Source organism: Sorex araneus, chromosome 3 (genome assembly GCF_027595985.1).
Source record: "Sorex araneus isolate mSorAra2 chromosome 3, mSorAra2.pri, whole genome shotgun sequence".
In the NCBI taxonomy this organism is placed as follows: domain Eukaryota; kingdom Metazoa; phylum Chordata; class Mammalia; order Eulipotyphla; family Soricidae; genus Sorex; species Sorex araneus.
The window spans coordinates 219,863,157-219,880,494 of record NC_073304.1 but is presented as its reverse complement, the minus strand read 5'-3'; the positions used below and the strand labels follow the sequence as shown (position 1 = coordinate 219,880,494).

The window sequence follows — 17,338 nt, the reverse complement described above, 5'->3', positions numbered from 1 at the left end:
CGGGGAAAGCGGGGACGAGGACTCCGGCGAGCGGGCGCAGGCCGGGGTGCTGCTGCGGGCGCCGCGCCGCCCTCCCGGCCGCCTACTTGCTGGTCGCTCGCCAGTCCGAACCCTAAGAGGCTTTTCTCCACAATTTGGGCTCGTGCCAGATCCTCAGAATTCTCCCTAGGATCGAATGCTCTAACGGAAAGCGCCCTGCAGCCAAGGCGCGGTGGAACTGTGCTGCAAAACTTCTCCCGGCGGCTGCAGAGAGATTAGATTGGCGGCGGGGGCGGGAAGGCACGTGGGAAGATGTCAGTGCGGCAAGTGCAGCTTGAGAGTGAGGTCTAGCTAGGTTTGGGGTTAGGGTTGGGTTTTGTTTTTGTTTTTTTTGTCTTGCTTGGGGCCACATTCGGCAATCGACAAGCTCAGGGGCTTGGGGCGTGGCCCCTGGCTCCTGCAGCACCGGAGTCGAGCCCCGGGCCTCCTGCATGTGAAACATTCTCAGCGCGATCAGTCCCTTGAGTCATCTCTCCTGCGATCAGGGAATGTTGATGTACCGGGGAAGTATAGAACTGTAAATAGAATGGCCTGGGTGAGGATTCTAGGGCTAGAAGATGCAGGGAGGTAGCCAAGGGGGAGGAACAGCTGGGTAACTGGGTGTGTTCAGTATGTGGATTGCTTCCCTTGCATTTGCTGCCCAGAAGTCTTTGAAGGGGAAAGTCCCTCCCCCACCTCCAGCCCCCCTCCCCCCTTTGGTTTTAATTTTAGAATGGTGTTTCTTTCTTTTGTTTTTTAGGAAATTTTTTTTGGGGGGAGGAGGTTTGCTCTTTGGTTATCGAGCCACACCCAGTGATGCATAGGGATACTCCTGGCGTGCTCCGGGGACCAGATGGGATGCAGTGGGTGGAACCCGGGAAGGTTCCACCCAGGGCAAACGCCATCCCCGCGGTACTGTCGCTCTGGCGCCCAAGAATGGCGTTAACAGCGTGAGAAGGTGCTAGGTCTTTCAGCGCTTTCTGTTAGAGCTTGTCTATTTTTAAGTCGTGGAATCTCCCGGGCTGGGATGGTGTGGCCGTGAGAAAAAGAATTGCCTATGTATATGAAAGACGGTATGTGTTAGGCGAGAAGCACTTTCTCTCTTTTTACACATTTATAGTAAAGGATCGTGTATATATAAACATGTGATAATACTACTATTGTCTAAGCTTATGCTAAATGTTTGAATTAACCTCCAAGGGTAGGGATGTTCTTTTTTTTCACTGATGTACCCATGGATCATGAACTGCATCTCTCCTGTCACTTACCTTGAATTAGCATGTCTTTTGGAAAGCTTTTTTTTATTTTTGGCTTTTTTGGGTCTCACCCGGGGATGCACAGGGGTTACTCCTGGCTTTGCACTCAGGAATTACCCCTGGCGGTGCTCGGTGCTCGGAGGACCATATGGGATGCTGGGAATCTAACCAGTCAGACACGTGCAAGGCAGATGCCCTACCTGCTGTGCTATTGCTCCAGCCCCTGGAAAGCATTTTAAATGAGTTGCCGCTTCTTTTGTTGTTTGCTAGTTGGGGGCCACACCTGACAATGCTCAGGGGTTACTCCTAGTTCTGCACTGAGGGATCACCACTGGCAGGCTCAGGGGACCATTTCAGATATCAGGGATGGAATCCCGGTTGGCCCCCATGCAAGGCAAGCACCTTACCCTTTGTGCTGTCACTCCAAACCCAACCACTGTACTCTTAAAATCTGAAATCTAACTTCTGAGACCTGTGGGTAAATAGTCCCTGCCCTTAATTTGTGCCCAATTTGAAATATGTAACAATTTTATTCAAATATAATTTTCCCAAGGGTTAAAATACAGGGGCTAAGGCACTTTCCTTGCGTGCAAATGACCCAGTTTCCTCAGTACCATATATATTGTCTCAGCACTGCCAAGAGTGATCCTGAGCACAGAGCCAGGAGTAAGTGCAGAACACCACAGGGTGTGACCTCCAAGCCTTATCTTTTCTTGTCTTGGTGTATATTTTTAAAGTTTCTACTTTGTTGAGTAAGAACTTTGGTTTGAAACAGTAACACTAGAAACATTGTATTTCTACATAGGCTAGTTAAAGATTAAAAAAAGAAGAAGAAGAACTGATCTGGAAATAGAGCCAGGTAAGGTGCTTACCTTGTGAGCAGCTGACCTCGGTTTGATCCCTGGCATCCCTTAGGGTCCTCCGTGCACCACCAGAAGTAATTCCTGAGTGCAGAGCAAGGAATAACCCCTGAGCATAGCAGGGTGTGACCAAAAAAAAACAAACACAACCCAGAAAAGAACAAAAATTGGGGACCAGGAGAGTCATTCCAGAGCACAGGCCTACTACATGCCTAGCGGAGTTAACCCTAATGACCACATTGCCCTCCGCCCTTCTCCCATCCCCTCTGTGGAGCACGAGTTCTGGTCCTGGTGGCCCCTTCCTTCAGGCCCGAGTGTGAGTACAGCATTGCTAATGCGCTGCTGAATGTGACTCTTCTAAAAGAAAATAATAGCAGTAAAGAAGGAAAAAAAAAACAGAGAGGAAGGTGATTTGCCAGATGGGTTAGGTTGGGGGAAGATTTACTCTTTGGGCCTCTGTCTCTATGCCAGCAGGCTTTCAGCTTAAAAAATGAGCACAAGGCCAGAGCAGCAGGACAGCATGCAGGGCCCTTTCCTGGTGCGTGGCCACTCCAGATTTGATTCCCAGCACCCCATATGGCCCCCTGAGCCCACCAGGAGTGATCCCTGAATGCAGAGCTGGGAGTAAGCCCTGAGCAAAGCTGGATGTGGCCCCCAAAACAAAACAAACCAAAAATGAGCACAGCACATTCTCCTGTTGCCCACCTCACAGCCTGTAGTGTGTGCTTTGCTTGCCCCCGCCCTTTCACATTTGTCTACATAAAAACTATTTTACTGTAGGGGTTGAAGCGATTGTACAGTAGGTAGGTCGCTTGCCTTACATGTAGCTGACCTGGTTTCGATCCCTGGCATCCCATATGGCCTCCCAAGCACTACCAGGAGTGATTCCTGAGTGCAGAGCCACTGAGCATTGCCAGGTGTGGCCCCCAAACAAACAAACAACCTAAAAAAATCCAAAAAACGAAACAAGCAAAATACCTGTTTTACTTTAAAAATAAAAATTAGGAGCCAGAGAAATAGTAGCGTGGGGCGGGTGTTTGCCTAGTAGGTGACCAATCCAGGTTCAATCCCCAGCACTCCAAAAGGTCTCCAAACCCTAGCAGGAGTGATCCTTGAGCACAGAACTGGGAGTCAGCCCTGACCACCGCATGGTGTGGTCCAACCCCCCACCTCCACAAATGAATATTATTTCTGAGACATGTAATCCCTAAACAGTTTCGCCGATTTTTTTTCATTTCCAACTAGTGACAGACTATATTTTAGTTTCTTTGAAGCTAATTGAGATCCAATTGTCTCGGGAAGGGCTTTCAAGTTTTTATAGCTTTTCTTTGTGGAAATTTGACATATTAATAAGGCAGTTCTTATTTCCTATTATCAATATATATTTTTTTGTTTTAGTTTTTTGTTTTTGGGTCACACCTGGCAATGCACAGGGGTTACTCCTGGCTCTTCACTCAGGAATTACCCCTGGCAGTGCTCAGGGGACCATATGGGATGCTGGGATTAGAACCCGGGTCAGCCGCATGCAAGGCAAACGCCTTACCCGTTGTGCTATCGCTCCAGCCCCCTCAACATTTATTTTTATTATTATTTGTTTGGGGGCCACACCCCGCAGTGCTCAGGGCTTACTCCTGACGCTGAGCTCTGGGATCATTCCTGCCTGCAAGGCAAGTGCCTTCCCCACTGTACTAGCTCTCCAGCCCTATCAAACTTTTTTTTTTTTTAATTAACTGTTAAAGGGTAGTTTTAGTGTTTTTTTTTTTTCTTTTTTGGGCCACACCCTTTGATACTCAGGGCTAACTCCTGGCTTTGCACTCAGAAATCACTCCTGGCGGTGCTCAGGGGACCATATGGGATGCTGGGAATCAAACCCGGGTTGGCCACGTGCAAGGCAAATGCCCTACACTCCAGCCCCTAGAGGCTAATTTTAGGTTTACAAAAAATATAATAAGTTACCACAGGGAGTTATCATAAGCGCCACACTGACTTTTCTAATATTACTGTCTTATATTAGTATATATGTAGTACTTTTTACAGTTGCTGGGCCAATACTGATTCAAGGGACCCAGATATCTTTATATCTTTTTTTCATGTTTTTCATTTTTTGTATTATTATTATTTTTTAGCTTTTTGAGTCACACCTGGTGATGCACAGGGGTTACTCCTGGCTTTGTATTCAGGAATTACTCTTGGTGGTGCTCAGGGGACCATATGGGAAGTTGGGGATCAAACCCAGGGCAGCCGCATGCAAGGCAAATGCCCTACCCGCTGTGCTATCGCTCCAGCCCCCATGTTTTTCATATTTTAAAATGTTGTCCATTTTGTATTTGGTTGCTTGTCTACTTGGGTTGTAAGAGTTACTAAAGGACCTAATTTAAAGTTTCCTGACCAAAATAGTATATATTTTACAACGTATTTCCAGCATTTAAGTGGACTTAGTGAAAAGTCCTTAAGTAGTGACTTGGTAGTCACTGGAATATAAATGATGTTTTGTACATGTCAGTAACTGGAGAATATATGTAGTAGAGATCAAGTATTTTTGTGTACTGCCCAAGCTGCATGAACCATGTTCCTCTAAGTCAGTTCTGGTAAATGATGAGTTTTTTGTTTATTTGCATTTTTTAAATCTTTGCAGTGATAGTTGTTGGTTAGCATCCAGGCACTCTAAGCCAATCTGTGGCTGAGTTTCAGGTATTTGTTGTAATCATACTTATCTGTTTGAAACAGTCTGTCTTGTCTCCCTCATATGCTCTGTGGGGACTGACCTGCTGCCAAATACACTTTTAAAGACATCACAGACCCATTAAGGAGCTTAGTAAAATGTCTTTGGTCACACAAGATTCGCATATCACTTTAATTATATACAAAAGTGGTGCAGCATATCACGGTTGGCTAAAAGTAGGATTTTTGTGTATACATGGATAATCCCCTGCCCAAATAGGGCTCTTGGATAAAATTTTAAATGATGCTATAAATTGTCAGCCTCTTGTGGTGTACATACTGCCTTCTTTTGACAAGACTATAAGAGATTATATTTCAGTTATAACTTCCTAAATAAAAATACTGATGTTGTTGTGAAGGTCTCTTTCAAGAAATCTACACACAGGGGTTGCAGCTGTGGATTGTTACTTTCTTTTTGTTGTTTTTGTTTGGGGGCCACACCTCATGGTGCTGAGGGCTTACTTCTGGGCTCTGGGCTAGGAGATCACTCCTGGTGGGCTTAGGAGGTATGGGGTGCCGGGGATCAAATGCCCTCCTCGCTACACTGTTGCTCCAGCCCCAGGTTTTGTTACTTTCCATTACCTGATCTCCGTTTTAAGTGGATGGAGAAACCTGACCTTAGCTTAATATTTCAGAAAGGGAACTGAGTTCCAAAATGAGTTGGGAGGTCTGGGAGAGAGCTTAGAAGACTGGCGCTCATGCTTCTTCGCCCACGAGCCCTGGCACTGCATGTTCCCCACCTGGCACCGGCAGGTGCGTGTCCCACCCCCCCAAAAATAACTGGGATGGTAGAGGGGTTACTGTTCAGAACATTTTGTTTGTTTCAGGGGCCTGGGGGTGAGGGTTACCCCTGAAGTTTAGGGATTGAACCCTCTGTGGCCATAGGGAATGAATTTTAGGCTCCAACTTGCAAAGCATGTGTTCTGTCTTCTGGTCCCTCACGAACATAGAGGACAGGAGGAATAGTACAGTGGGCAGGGCACTTGCCTTCAGCACAGCTGACCCGGGTTCGATCCCCAGCACCCCATATGATCCTCCAGCCACTCTCAGGAGTGATCCCTAAATGCAAAGCCAGGAGTAAGTCCTAAACACAGTTGAGTGTAACCAAAAAGTCAGAACTACAATTAAAACAAAAATACACGTATTTGGGGCTGGAGTGATAGCATAGCGGGTAGGGCGTTTGCCTTGCACGCGGCCGACCCGGGTTCAAATCCCAGCATCCCATATGGTCCCCTGAGCACCACCAGGAGTAATTCCTGAGTGCAGAGCCAGGAGTAACCCCTGTGCATTGCCAGGTGTGACCCCCCCCCCAAAAAAAAAAACAAAAAAAATACACGTACTTTAGGTCGGTTACTATGTCTCATTGAATTTGTAACATTTGGGTCTTTCAGAGGGGAGGGAGTTTGCACCAGACTTAGCTGTGCTCAGGGCTTACTCCTGGCTGTGTGCTCAGGAATCACTGCTGGCAGGGCTGTTCGAACCCTGGTCAGCTGTGTGCTCTACCAACTGTTCTGCTTCTCTGGCCCAACATTTGGGTCTTAATAAGGCTAAGATCACGTTTTAGAGGGAGGCCGTTGGTCCTAGATTTAAGTCACTTTTTTCCAGTTCCTGGTAATGACTTTTTTTGGGGTGTGGCAGCATACCTGGTGGTGCTCAGGGACTAGTGCTAAGTTAATACCTGGAGGCGGGGGAAGGGGGTGGGGGAGTGTCAGTGTAGGGGATTGAACCTGGGATTCCCACCTGCGAAACATTCACTTAAGCTCTTTGAACTGTCCCTCTTTTTTTTTTCTTTTTGGATCACACCCGGCGATGCACAGGGGTTACTCCTGGCTTTGCACTCAGGAATCACCCCTGACGGTGCTCAGGGGACCATATGAGATGCTGGGAATCGAACCTGGGTCGGCCGAGTACTAGGCTAACGCCCTACCGCTGTGCTATTGCTCCAGCCCCTGAACTGTCTCTTACTCCAGAGCAGGCTCTTGTTTTGGTCTTGTTTTGGGGACACCTGACAGTGAGTCTGGCTCAGGAATTACTCCTGGCAGTGCTTGGGGGATCATATAGGATGCCAGGGATCAAACTCAGATCAGCTGCATGTAAGGCAAGCACCTGACCCGTTCTACTGTAGCTCTGGTCTCTGTGTTCTTAGTTTCATCATTCAAATGTTTCCTCTTTCAGCTCAGTTCATAGAGGAATAAGAATTATTTAAAAGTTATAGGAGAGGGGCTGGAATGATAGTACAGTGGGGAGGGGGTTTACTTTGCATGCGACTGACCCGGATTGAATCCTCAGCATCCCATATGGTCCCCTGAGCACTGCCAGGAGTAATTCCTGAGTGCAGAGCCAGGAGTGACCCCTGAGCATCACCTGGTGTGACCCCACCCCCCCAAAAAAAAACAACTTATAGGAGAATGAGAATGCAGTGTGTAGAGGGAAGATTAGGTCTGATTATTATTATTTTTTTTTTTACTTTTTGGGTCACACCCGGCAATGCACAGAGGTTACTCCTGGCTCTGTACTCCGGAATCACCCCTGGTGGTGCTCAGGGGACCATAGGGGATGCTGGGAATCGAATCGGGGCCGGCCGCGTGCAAGGCCCTACCTGCTGTGCTATTGCTCCAGCCCCAAGGTCTGATTAATTTTTTTAACTTTCATTTTGGGTCACCCCTGGTCGTGTTCAGGGGCTACTCCTGGCTTGGTGCTTGGGGGGAACGTGTGGTGCCAGAGCCTGCATGTAGGAAAGCATTAATTCCAAGCCCTTTTTTTGAGCGATCTCCCTGGCCCTTTAATTTTTTTTTTTTAATTAGTACTTTAACTCTTTGGAATTAAAACTCCCTCTTTTTTTTTTTTCTTTTTGGGTCACACCTGGCGATGCACAGGGGTTATTCCTGGCTCTGCACTCAGGAATTATCCCTGGCAGTGCACAGGGGACCATATGGGATGCTGGGAATCAACCCGGGTCGGCCATGTGCAAGGCAAACACCCTACCTGCTGTACTATCACTCCAGCCCCCTCTTTTTTTTTTTTTTTTTGCTTTTTGGGTTACACCCGGCGATGCACAGGGGTTACTCCTGGTTCTACCCTCAGGAATTACTCCTGGTGGTGCTCAGGGGACCATATGGGATGCTGGAATTCGAACCCGGGTTGGCCGAGTGCAAGGCAAACGCCCTACGCGCGCTGTGCTATCACTCCAGCCCCGGAATTCAAACTCTTGTTTAGATTTTGTTTTTCTTTCATTCCCTGTCCTCAGAGTGATAATATTTAACTCATAGGGAATTTTTAGACTTGAATCACTTGAGTTAACAGTAAACACAGTAAACCAGCCTGCTCCTTCGCTATTCCTTCCTTCCTTTATTTATCCTCTAAACTGAACATGTCTGGGCAGGGGCAGTGGTTCAGCAGGGAGAGTGCGAGACTGCAGAACCCCCAGGCTTGGTCCCCAGAACCATGTATGGTCCCCTGAGCCCACGGGGTGGGGGCGGGGGGATCCTTGAGCACAGAGCCAGGAGGAAGCCCTGAGCACTGCTGGATGTGGCCCCTCCAAAATCAGACATGCATTACACCAGTCTGTGCAGCTGTTCCACTGAAATGTTCAGGTTTTGTCCTTGTAAAGTCCTTGTGTGAGACATTTTAATCGGGATCTAATTGTGGCCGATGTCTGATCGTGGGTTAAGTTCTGCTTTCTTGTCTGCACCGTCATTTTTTTTTATATTTTATTTTATTATATTGAATCACCGTGAGGAAAAAAAATACAGAGCTTTCAGGTTTAAGTCTCAGTCATACAGTCATACAATGATTGAACTCTCATCCCTTCACCAGTGCACATGTTCCACCACCAAGAACCCCAGTATACCCCCCTCCCTTCCAGCCCTCACCTAAGTAGCTAATGGTCTTTATTTTATTCTCTATACTTTGAATACATTCAATATTTCAATAGAGAACTCACTGTTATTGTTTGGAATTTTCTCCCCAACAATCAGGCCTGCTGAAAAGGCATCATTTAATAATTTCTCTTCATTGCTGAGAATGAAGATTCTATGAGCTCGCACGGCTGCAACAGCGGCCAAAATATCAGAAATCCAAAACCGCTGTTTTGGATTTCTGATATTTTAGTTCAGTTCACACTGTAGATGCATGTCTGTAAGAAGCTGCTCTGGGTGCCAAAATGGGTTAGAAGACCTCTTGGATCAGTCTTTACGAGCAGAGGCTCCGGATCTTATCTGGGCAGAGGGTGTGCCGGTACCGCCCCCATCCCATGATCGCCTATGAACTACAGCATTGCAAAGTTCCTACCTCTGGGTGGAAGTCTTAGGGGGTGGCTCTCGCCACGTGAATAATGCTGCCGCTACCATTTTCCGAGCAGAAAAACAGGTTGGAAAGGGAAAATCCCTCCCCGGGTGGCACATAGTCGTAGTATACCTCACAGTCTAGATGCATGTCTGTAAGAAGCCGCTCTGGTGCAATGTCATTTTAAAGGGGGGGAAACAGGCCATTTGATACTGCTGCCTCTCATTGGGGACCATAGCGGCTCGTGCTTGGGAGCTACTTCGGATCAGCGCTCAGTGCTCCTGAGCCACTTGCCCACAGTGGCTCCATGTGGTGCTGGGGAGAAGCACCCTTACCTCTTCAGACCTTTTGCACACAGTTTGTTGCACTCTCATTCCAATCCCTCAAGCTGCTTCTTCAGAAGAAGTAAAATACTAAACTTTAAAGAAAAAAACGCGATTGGGTTGTTTGGGGGCTCCACCTGGCAGTGCTCGGGGCTTTCTCCTGACTGCCCTCAGGAGTCACTCCTGGCAGTTTTCAGGGGACCCAGTGGGGTTCTGGGGATCAAACAGGGGCTGGCCACGTGCACAACAAGTGTCTTGACCTTTGTACTTTCTGTTCAACATGAGAAAAAAGTAATTTTTCAAGGAAATTTTGAAATGAGGCCTACACCTTTCATTTCTTCATGCTTTGGGCAGGCCTGTGGTGCTTGAGGTAAGGCCCCAGGGTGCTCAGAGAACCATGTGGTTGGTGCCGGGGATTGAAACTGGGGCCCCTCCATACATACTGTGTGGTCCAGGCTTTTAAACCATTGCCCTGGCCCTCCTTTTTTTTTTTAACTTAATTTTGTTTGGGGGCCACACCTAGGGGTATTCAGGGCCGTTCCCAGAGCTGCACTAGGGTGTTGCTCCCTTAGACCAGGTGGTGCTAGGGACCAAACCTATGCCAGGGCCCAGAACCGATGGGACAGCGGCTGCCCTGGGTTCAGTCTCCCACGCCCACATGTAATCCCTCCCCCACCCCCCCAGCCCTGCCAAGATGATCCCTGAGCACAGAGCCAGGAATAAGTCCTGAAAACCAATAGGTGTGGCCCCCAAATTCCCTTTCCCCAAAGGAAAAACCTTTGAGGAAAAAAAGCCTATGGCTCCAGCTTACCAGGCATGCACACCAGCTCTAAGGGTACAATTCAGTAAAATCACCGACCCCTTCTCAAGTGACACAGAGTGTGTCCAGAGCCTCACTTGTAGACATAATGGGGCAGACGAGGACCTCAGCTCTCAGTTTGGCAGGGAGCACATGCCCACGGGGGTACCAAGACCTGAATATGCTTCAGAGACATCATGAAATTGCTATCTGTTCTCTTTTTGAGTACCTGAACTTTATTTTTTCTTCCCTTTTGTGTCTTGCTATTCCCCTGAAGAACAGAAGGCATATCATAAAACCTGACGCTGCTGTACTCCAGGAGGTAGGTGGGGTGAATTATAATTACTTCTTGAAAACTTTGAGCTGCAATTCAAATACCAAAAGAAAAAAAAAAAGGTGGCTTTCCGGGGCTGGAGCAATAGCACAGCAGGTAGGGTGTTTGCCTTGCATGCAGCCGACCCGGATTCGATTCCCAGCATCCCATATGGTCCCCTGAGCACCACCAGGAGTCATTCCTGAGTGCATGAGCCAGGAGTAACCCCTAAGCATCGCCGGGTGTGACCCAAAATAATAAAAAAAAAAAGTGGCTTTCCCTTCATTTCCACTTGCTGTATTCTTGGAAATGGCACTTGTCATATGTGATCTTTATTTACCGTCATGAGGTTGATGTAGATAATGTGGCAGGTAGGGTTTTGTAGTGTGGGTGGATCTTTCCATGATGCCCTTAGCAGTTGATTCTTTTTTTTTTTTTTTCTTTTTGGGTCACACCTGGCAATGCACAGGGGTTACTCCTGGCTCTGCACTCAGGAATCACCCCTGGCCATGCTCAGGGGACCATATGGGATGCTGGGATTTGAACCCGGGTCGGCCGCGTGCAAGGCAAACGCCCTACCCGCTGTGCTATCTCTCCAACCCCAGCAGTTGATTCTTGCTGAACGTTGCTTTGAGGGGCTGCATAGGCATCCAGACCCCCAAGGGATCCAGGTTCCTAATGTCTCTGAGAGATTTCTGGAGCGTTCTCATCGGATGGGCCCCAGAGAGCTCTTCTGCCTGAGCACAGGCTTGGTGTGAAGGAGATGCAGGTTCAGCCCTTGGCTCCATCTGAATCCGTCCTCAGGAATGAGTCGGGGGCTGGAGAGTGTAGTGGTCACTTGCCTTGCATGTGGCCAAGCCCTAGCATCCCACACTGTCCCCTGAGCCTGCCAGGAGTGATTGCTTAGTACAGAGCCAGGAATAAGCCCTGGGCACGACTGGGTGTGGGCCTCCCAAAAGACAACAACAACAACATACTGAGCTGGGAGTATCCACTGAGTATTGCTATGTACTCCCCTCCCCCGCCCCAGCAAACAAACAAAAAACAGAGCCAGAGAGAGATAGTAAAACAGGCAAGGCTCTTGCCTTGCACTCGACTGACCTGGGTTTGATCCTAGGCGTCATAATTTGTTTGTCTTTCTCAAACAAATGAGAATAGCAGAGGACATAGGCTATCTTTAAGTAATCAGATTTGAACTGCTGATGTGAAGTCTTTTCATGGAAGTATTGTGAGATTAGGGTTCTTTTTTTACTTTGGAGCACACAGGACTTACTCCTCTCTCTGTGTTCAGGGACTGTGGGGTGAGGGTGAGGTGGTCAGGGACCTTATTGGGTGCCAGGGACCGAACTTGGATCTGCCATGTGCAAGACAAGTGCCCCCCCCCACCTGCTGTGCTGTCACTCTGGCCCTATAGATTAGGGTTTTTTAAATAGTGTTTTTTTTATAAATGTCACAGGACTTAAATCATAATTGATCATGTCCATTTAAGTTTCAGGAATGTTTTATTTCTTTTTTTTTTTTCTTTTTGGGTCACACCCAGCAATGCACAGGGGTCACTCCTGGCTCATGCACTCAGGAATCACCCCTGGCGGTGCTCAGGGGACCATATGGGATGCTGGGATTTGAACCCGGGTTGGCCGAGTGCAAGGCAAACGCCCTACGCGCTGTGCTATCACTCCAGCCGCAGGAATGTTTTATTTCTAAGCAATGAAATGTTTATTTCTCATCTCTGTCTCTCTTGCTTAGATTATATAGCAAAATGGATATACAAAATCCCCCAACTTCCAAATGTATCACTTATTGGAAAAGAAAAGTCAAATCTGAATATATGAGACTTCGACAACTCAAACGGCTTCAGGCAAATATGGGTGCAAAGGTAAAAAAAAAAAAAATTCCCCGCCCCCCAAAAAAAAATTTCTACCAAGCTACCAAGCGAGTATGGACTTGTTTGGTTTTTTTGCCCCTACACTGTATCTCCACCCCTGGATTGTTTTTTCCTTGCTGTCAGGGCATTTATTTGGTTTTGGGGGTGATTCTGTGTCAGGCCACGGTGGAAACCAGGACGTCACAAATGCAGACCAAGTGCTCCGTCACTTAGGTCACGTTGGAGTCGCTGGATTTTTTTGTTTCATTTTTTGGGGAGCCTGCCTGGCAGTGCTCGGGGTATACTCATGGCTCTGAGCTCAGCAGTCATTTCCAGTGGCACTCTGGGGACCGTGCAGTGCCAGGAATTGGACCTCGGCCTCCTGTGTACAGAGCGCAGCCCCAGCCCATCCTGATCTCTCTAGGTATTTTCCCCTGGATATTTTTTTTCTTTCCTTCTAGAAATCCTAACTGTTTTCCCCCTTGACTTCGCTAGGCGCTATACGTAGCCAATTTTGCTAAGGTTCAGGAAAAGACCCAGATCCTCAACGAGGAATGGAAGAAGCTTCGCGTCCAGCCGGTTCAGTTGATGAAGCCTGTGAGTGGACATCCTTTCCTCAAAAAGGTACGTCCAGGTGCTGACGCGCAGCTCTCCTCTCCTCCTGGCGCTCGGGTTGTCTGTTGTGTTCTCTGTCTCCGTCTGTCACCGAGTAGAGAGTAAGTAAGGAGAGTGGCGATAGCTGGTAGAGTCCTGACTTGGAAAACTTGAAATCTGTAGCTTTCAAGATAACCTGTTCCACCTAATGTTCTTCTCAGTTCACGAGTATCCCTGAGGTTTTCATAGAAAAACAAGACATTTCCTGTCTCTCCTGGGCGCTGGGATCAATTTCCACAACAGCCTTTTCTTGTTTGACTCCTCAGGTACTTTGATACTGGGAAAGGAATGCCCTGGATAACGGACAGGAGGGTCTGGATCAAAGGAATAGCGCTTGGGGCCAGGAAGATGACTCAGGCAGGAGAGCATGCAGCAGAGCCAGGGGAGCAAGGGTGTCCCCCCCACGCCCACACCCCCAAGGCCTGCTCCCCCGAACTGCTGGCTGTGCTTTCCCCCTCGCCAAAGGAAAAAAAGAGGAATATAGTGGGGATGGAGCGATAGCACAGCAGGGAGGGCGCTTGCCTTGCACACGGCTGACCTGGGTTCAGTCCCTGGCACCCCCCCCATATGATCCCCTGAGCACCACCAAGAGTGACCCCCTGAGCACAGAACCAGGAGTAAGCCCTGAACACCACTAGGTGTGGCCCTAAGGACAAACCAAAAACCAAAAAAATCTCTCTGGCCTGCTTTTTAACTTTTTATCAGGCAAAAAGTTAAAAAGCAGGCCAGAGAGATGACCAGCTGCACAGGCTGGAGTGCTCGCTCTGCGTACAGAAGGCCCCGGGGTTAGCCCTGGCCCCGCGGGTCCCCCTGAGCACTGCTAGTAATGATCTCTGAGCATGATTTGAGGAACAGGGTATGAACCCAAAAACTGGGGGAAAAGAAAAAACACCTTATTTTTTCTTTAGTTAAAAAGCATGTTTTTAAAAACTAAGGTGCCAAAAAGATAGTACAGTGGGTAGAGTGCTTACTTCGCATGTGGCCAACCTGGATTCGATCCCCAGCACTGTATGTGCTCCCCTGAGTGCTGCCAGAAGTAATCCCTGAGCACAGAACTTGGATTAAACCCTGAGCACTGCATGTTGTGGCCCAAAATAATAAAAGGCCCACTCAGCCCTGGTGAGGACAGGGTTGCTGGTGGTTGGTTTTCTGGGTCCATACCACACTGGGAATAGAACCCAGGGCCTTGAATGCGCAAGGCAAGGCACTCTACCATTTCAGTCACAGTTTGCATTTCGTCATGTCTTAAAAAGGTGGTAGAGTGTTTGCCTCAAATGTGTGAGAGGCCTTTGGTTTGATCCCTGGCACTATAAAAAGTAAGAGAAATAAGCATCCCCAGGGCCCAGAGAGATGGCTCAACAGAGTGAAGTGTGGGCTTTGCCCGTGGTGCCTCTGGGCTTCATCCTCAGCCTTGCAAGGTCCCCTGAGCACCGCTGGGAGCAGCCCTTGATGACACAGCCAGGAACAGTAGCCCCTGAGCATAGCCTGGTGTGGCCGAAGAACCAGAACAAACAAACAGATAGGCCAAAGTTGAGTATGGGAGGCTAGAGGGTGCGGAGGTGAATTTGGGGCCGGGTCTGCTTCCCGGGGGGTTGTAGTCAGATAGTACCTTGTAGGAGTGATCGCTACAAAAGCCTCAGCTTCTTTCTTTGGAAGAACTAGAGAGCTATTTGGATCAGTGTTGCTGTTTGGTTTCTTGATTTTGTGTTTTTGGCCTTTTGTACTAGCCGTTGTACTAGCGCTCGAGTCCCTCTTTGGGTCAGTTTAGAAGGAAAGTGAATTTGGGGGCTGGAGTGATAGCACAGCGGGTAGGGCATTTGCCTTGCACGCGGCCAACCCGGGTTCGATTCCCAGCACCCCATATGGTTCCCTGAGCACTGCCAGGGGTAATTCCTGAGTGCAAAGCCAGGAATAAACCCCTGTGCATCGCCAGGTGTGACCCAAAAAGCAAAAAAAAAAAGAAAAAAAAGAAAGGAAAGTGAAATTTTCTCATGGTTTGGTTGTCTGCTTGTCCCCCATTTTCCATGTCGCTGTTTATATTTCAGTGTACCATAGAGAGCATTTTCCCGGGCTTTGCAAGTCAACACATGTTAATGAGGTCTCTGAATACGGTCGCCTTGGTTCCCATCATGTATTCCTGGTCCCCTCTCCAGCAGAACTTTATGGTATGTATTGAAAATACTTCGGGGATTGTTTCAGTGGGATGATTTGGGGCTAAGGCTAGAGCGTGTGCTTTCCATGAGGGAGGCACAGGTCCAGTCTCTGGCATGCATGGTCCCCTGGGCGCTGTTGGGAGGAAGCCCAGAGCACCATCAGTTGTACCCCCCACCACCAACAAATAAAACAAAATAAAAGACTGGGAAGAGGGGCCGGAGCCATTGTACGGCAGGTAGGGTGCTGTCCCTGCCCGCAGCTGACCTGGGTTCCATTCCCGGCATCCCATATGATCTTCTGACCACCGCCAGGAGTGATTCTTGAGCACAGGGACAGGAGTAACCCTTGAACATGGCTGGATGTAGCCCCCAAACATAAAGCCAAAAAAGATAGTGCAGGGATTAAGGCACATGTCTGTTTGATCTCTAGCTCCACACAGTCACCAGAGAATTGCTGGGTGCACCCTGAGTTCTGTAGGGTGTGGCCCAGGAGGGGCCCTGTTTTCCCCTGGGGTAGAGACACAGGACAGCACTGCAGCCTGGGCCCGTCCACGGTTGACCAAGAACTTCCCTGGGCCGCCTGAGCTCCACTTGGAGATTCCAGCTCCCTCTACCCCTAAACAGTAATAAAATTTAAATACGCTGGTTTTACACTTGCAGTCCTCTTCTGGTCACATGTGGTCAGTTACTTTTTTGTGTGTGGCAAAGCTCCCTGGCGATGCTCAGAAGTTACTCCTGGCTCTGCTCTCCGTGGCTCTGCACTCAGGAATTTCTCCTGATAGTGCTCGAGGCATCATATGGGATGCCAGGGATCATACCTGGGTCAGCCGCAAATGCCCTCCTCGCTGTCCTCTTGCTCCGGCCTCAAGGTCACTTAAGAAAGCAGGGACACATGGGGCTGGAGTTTGTATCCCAGCATCCCATATGGTCCCCTGAGCACCGCCAGGAGTAATTCCTGAGTGCAAAGCCAGGAGTAACCCCTGTGCATCGCTGGGTGTGACCCAAAAAGCAAAAAAAAAAAAAAAGCAGGGACACACAAGGCAGAGTGTTAATGCAGTATGCTCTAAAGCGTAACATGTTGCAGATTGTTCTCGCTTGTCAGATTTTGTCCCTGCCCCTAAGTGTCTTACTGAGCTGAGACAGCATCTTTTTTGCATGAATGGCACTGGGAGGAACTCCGATTTTGCCTGTCTTGGCTCAGTTTTGTAACATGTCTGCAGTTTAATGCAGTCAAAGTGAGACACTTCTGGGGCTGTTAGTACAGCGGAGAGGGCGCTTGCCTTATATGTGGCCAACCCGAGTTTGATCTCTAGCAACCCATATGGTTCCCCAAGCCTGCCAGGAGTAACCCCTGAGCGTTGGTGTGGCAAAAAAAAAAAAAAAGTGGGTTTGGGGAGCACTTGAGACAGGTAGTTTGACAACTCCCTGTTGACAGAACCTTCCTTGCTCCCTCCTACTTCCTGTCTGCCTGCTCTCCCCTTCCTCTCCCTTCCTTCCGTCCTCTCTCTCCCTCCCTCCATCCCTCCCTTCCTCTCTCTTTCCCTCTTCTGACCTCCCCCACACTTCCCAGTTGTGGTGTTCACATGTAGTGGTTGCAGTGCTCTGGAGTTTGCAGTTGCCTGTGGCTTCCAGGAGCACAAGCCGCAGAGCTACTCAGATGTAGGTGGTTCTGGGATTGAACTCAAAACCTCACGGGCCTCAGGGTAGCAAGGCTTCCCCCTCCCAAAAATATATATATATAATCTACACTATAAATAGAATATTTAGAATAGAAACTAGACAGCCTACAGCTTTGGCAATCCTAAAACTAGACGCTCTGTCATACAAACTAAAGTCAACTTCCTATAATCATAATACCAAACTATGATGAAAAATCTATGGAAGCATTAAGGCAGTTGCCTTACACGGGACCCACAAGGTACTTTTGCCACTGACCTATCCCCAGCCTAAAGCAGTTTTAAGTTTTCTTAATTTTTTTCTTTTTAAAAACTTGATTTTACAAGGCCAGTAAGAAAACAAAGCTGATAAGAGAGGTGATAAAGTACTTTTCATCTGGATCTTCCTGCCACCCTACTACGTTTATTTGTAGTTTT

General features: G+C 48.3%; 1 protein-coding gene across 2 annotated transcripts in view; it reads left to right on the top strand.

Annotated features, from left to right (window-relative positions):
- EZH1 (enhancer of zeste 1 polycomb repressive complex 2 subunit) overlaps window positions 1-17,338 on the top strand; it is a 46,809-nt gene that overhangs the window by 534 nt on the left and 28,937 nt on the right. Inside the window, exons 2-5 of one of the 2 annotated variants that reach the window (XM_055133472.1) lie at window positions 10,544-10,583; window positions 12,321-12,450; window positions 12,934-13,062; window positions 15,138-15,257. In XM_055133472.1, the coding sequence (XP_054989447.1) occupies window positions 12,334-12,450; window positions 12,934-13,062; window positions 15,138-15,257 (366 nt within the window). In that variant the 5' untranslated portion in view covers window positions 10,544-10,583; window positions 12,321-12,333. Of the gene's footprint in view, window positions 1-10,538; window positions 10,584-12,320; window positions 12,451-12,933; window positions 13,063-15,137; window positions 15,258-17,338 lie in introns of both variants that reach the window. The other variant, XM_055133473.1, reaches the window with a different exon arrangement.